The sequence below is a fragment of the Marmota marmota genome, unplaced genomic scaffold (assembly GCF_001458135.2).
Source record: "Marmota marmota marmota unplaced genomic scaffold, marMar, whole genome shotgun sequence".
NCBI classification, from domain to species: Eukaryota; Metazoa; Chordata; class Mammalia; order Rodentia; family Sciuridae; genus Marmota; species Marmota marmota.
Genome location: NW_026000019.1, coordinates 10285668 through 10289392, shown reverse-complemented (window position 1 = coordinate 10289392; position 3725 = coordinate 10285668). Strand labels below are relative to the sequence as shown.

The 3725-nt window shown below is 48.7% G+C and overlaps 1 protein-coding gene across 1 annotated transcript in view; it reads right to left on the bottom strand.

Annotated features, from left to right (window-relative positions):
* The window catches only part of Colgalt2 (collagen beta(1-O)galactosyltransferase 2), a 98019-nt gene extending 97053 nt beyond the window's left edge, over positions 1-966 (bottom strand). Inside the window, exon 1 of the mRNA XM_048809853.1 lies at positions 146-966. Within this exon, the coding sequence (XP_048665810.1) occupies positions 146-408 (263 nt within the window). The 5' untranslated portion in view covers positions 409-966. The remainder of the gene's footprint in view (positions 1-145) is intronic.
* Positions 967-3725: the final 2759 nt, after the last annotated feature.

The following is a 3725-nucleotide window of genomic DNA, read 5'->3' as shown; positions in this document are numbered from 1 at the left end:
CCTCGCGATCCCAAGGCCCCGCACAGACAGCGAAGGGTGTGCGCGCCAGGCGTCCCGCGTGCCCTCGCCCGAGCGTGGGGCGCTGTCCCTGCTCGACAGCCGCTCCCGCCTCCCGCCGCGACCGCCCGTGGCCCTTGCCGCTCACCATATGGCCATCCTGCTCTTGGGGTAATCCAGCCGCTCCAGGCAGCCTAGGAAGTGAGGCAGCGTGTGCGCAGCGTTGCGGGCGAGGATGGCCACGAGCACCGTGGGTTTCTGCAGGGGCGACTCGGGGAAAACCAGCGGCTCTTCTTCATCATCCGCCGAGTCCGGCTCCGCAGCAAAGCGCGCCCGGCAGCCGCCGCGGAGCAGGGCCAAGGACAGGAGCAGCAGCGACCAAGCGAGGGTGGCGGCGGGGCGCGCAGCCATGTTTCGGACTGGGGCCGGCGGCGGGCAGGTCCTACAGCGAGCGCGGAGCCCGGCTGCCCGAGGGCGCCAGAGGCCGCCGGGAGGGGCGGCGGCGGCTCTCGCGGAGTGAGGAGGCTGCCAGCGGCGGCCGGGGGATGCGGCTGGCCCAGGACAGCAGGCGCGCGCGCTGGCACCGACTGCTGCAGCTCCCAGGACCTCCCGCTGCCGCTGCCGCCACCCAGGCCCTGACTCCGGTGCGCACCGCGTACCTGCCCGCCAGCGGTCGCCTGTGGCTTAGCTCGCAGACAGTCGTGGCCGTGAGTCTGTTTGTCCGGAGTCCTGCGGAAACTTCCTCTAGTGCAGGCTCAGTCGGTACAGATGAGGTCTGTGGCTTTCCCCAAGCTGCGAGGTGTGGCTGTGTCTGCCAGTGGGCGTGTGTGTGTGTGTGTGTGTGTGTGTGTGTGTGTACACATAACGGTACAACCCCAAGAAAATTTATTCTGCTTCTGCAAACCGCAGTCTGAAGTCCTTCACAGTGATGCAATGTATCCAGTTTTTCATAATGCACCTATTGACAAATGAGTCGAATTCTAAAATGGAAAGTCACCCCAACTTTTCACGACTATGATGAACAATTTTTAAACTACCGTAAAGGCAGAATGTTTGCATTTCCTTAAGACACTCGACTTCTTCTGAAATTTATTCTTGACTGAGTAAACACCCAATAACACCAAACTTGAAGACGTGGAGAATTTTAGAGTCGGGGGAGACCCCTGGAAATAAAAGTAAACTCTTTACAGGACATTGTTCTGAAGCCCCGCTCCAAGTGAGGATGGGTGTGAAAGATGTGATTAATTTAGTTGTTTCCTTCCTTCCTTCCTTCCTTCCTTCCTTCTCTCTCTACTGAGACTGTTCTGGCAGACTGTTCTTCCTTCCTTCCTTCCTTCCTTCCTTCCTTCCTTCCTTCCTTCCTTTCTTTCTTTCTTCATAATGGCCCAAACTAACCCACAGTAACAGGGAAAATCCAATCAGCACATCAAATGAAATTGCTTGGATACACTCAGGAAAGATATTTACTCTTGAAGGTAGCTCAGGGAAGTGAGTATGGAATGTGAAGTTCCTTCTTTTGGTTTGAACTCCTTTAACCAAATGTGGAGGATCCCACTAGTCCTTGGCTCTGTCCCTTGGCCTATGTATTTTTGTGTCAACCCTCTCAGCTCTTAAGCCTTGGTCACTCTCCTTTGACCTGCTCAGTTCCTTGGAAGACCATGGCTTCCTCCATCCAACTCCCTTAACACTCTCCCTTAACCAGCATCCTTGGTGCACTCCTTACTTGCAGGTTCCTATTCTCTCCAGGGTCATCTATAACCTCTGTTCCCTTTTTACCATGATTTTTCACCTTCATTTATCTCCACTGTCCACTGAATCCTCAACTGGTGCCATTCCACCAATTCTTTTCTCTCAACCTAAAACCCTGAGTCAGTGCTCTCTCTTACTTAAAAAAACAAAACCCAAAAAAACCCTTTGGCCATCTCCTTGAAAAAGAGGTTTGCCATCCTTTCCAACTTCCTCATCTCTCAGCTCTCTTGCCACAGGCAATGTGGCTCCAGCTCTCTCTACTGAGACTGTTCTGGCAGAGCCCACAGATGACTTCAGTGTTGGCAAATTCAGTGACTTCTCTTTGATTTTCACTTTCTCTGACCTCTCTTACATAATCTCTTCTTCATGATTTCTTCTGATCCTAGTTGTCCGCAAGCCCCTTCCTTGTGTACCGTTTTCCCATGTGCTGATCCTCTGTTCCTTGGGTTCTCCTGCGGTGATTTCATTTTCCAAATCTATGCCTCCTGCCCTTCCCTCATGTCTAATATTCCTACTCTTACATCTAACAGCCTAAAGACATTGCTTGCCTCCACCATCCTATGGGAACTGTGCTGTTCTTAAGGGACTCACAGTCTTGTAGAGAAACTTGAGTTAAACATTTCTTGGAATTGTCACAACAGAATTTTGAACCGACTACATCAGAGGGAGAGAGGAAGGCCTGGTCACTTCTACAGTGCGGGGGGTGGGGGGTGGTGATGGTGGACTAGAAGACGTGTTTCACAGAGATAATTTCCATTTTGTTGTATCTTCTTTCTTTTCTCTTTTTAGCATATGTCATGAGATGTTCAAGACTAGGATTCCCATGCCTTAGAGATACTTGGTTTAATATTCATCATCTGTTCACTGTACTGCTAACAGAGGGAGATTAAAGCCAGGAGACCACATTTCTGTCTTATTTTCCTTCAGCTACCTGAAGTCCACAGCTTATCTAGCTCATTGTTTCAATGGATGAAACACCTAAAGTCCTACTTGTGCTGGGCCCTATGGCCATTTCTGATATTATAATGAAATCAACTCCACAGAGTTCTCCTGGAGGAATCATAGTCTGGTCTGTAGATGAAATCAAACTTTTCCTAGTTATATAAATTGCAAAACAACTATTTAAAACTTTTAGCTAACTTAGTGTGCTAATGTAGTCACTGAGAATATTAAGGGCACAGCAGGGTGTGTTAAAAGTAGAAGATCATTTTAAATATAGGAGCGGGGTGGGGTGGGAAAGGAGGAGGAAAAGCTTAGGAAAAGTTGGGTCCCCAATTTACTCACAGAGTTGTTCCATAAATTCTTTAGAAACCAGTCATGTGGATCTTGGATTTTTTGCTCTCATAGAACCAGTGCTCTAAGATATTTAATTTATAAAACCTAATTAAAATGAAAGCCAATTGTATTTTTAAAATATCCATTGCTTATGATGTTCTCTCCATGGAAACTGATGGGATGGGAAGTCAGGGTTCTGCACACCTGTCTTTGTCCCCACTGCCCCTGGACTGCCCCAACAGTCCCCACGTGAAGTTGAAAGTACATGCTTTCTCTCATAACCCCTCCTCACACTCTTCCACCACAGTGGGCTTCCTTTGGGGACAATAAAGCCTTATTGACTGTCACCCTTAGCCTAGTAGTGGCAGGAGCAAAGCCTCTGAGGTGGGTAGAGGGATTCTTGCAGGAAAACTTTTCAAGGTTTCAGTGGCTCCAGCAAGCAAGCTGCCTTTGTGGCAGCTGTGACATGCTAGAAAGAGCAATAGATGCTTGAATTGAATTTCCATCTCATTTGTGTCACTTATTTTCTTTGTGACCTTGGGGAGTTGAAGACCTCTCTGAAAATTAATTTCTCCCTATGTAAAAAAAAAAAAAGTGAAGACTTGCCTCATTTTTTCATTCAACAGACATTTATAAAATTACTTAGTGTCTCTCACTTGGGTGTTGTGCATTTGAATTCCCTCCTGGAAAAAAAAAGGGCGGGG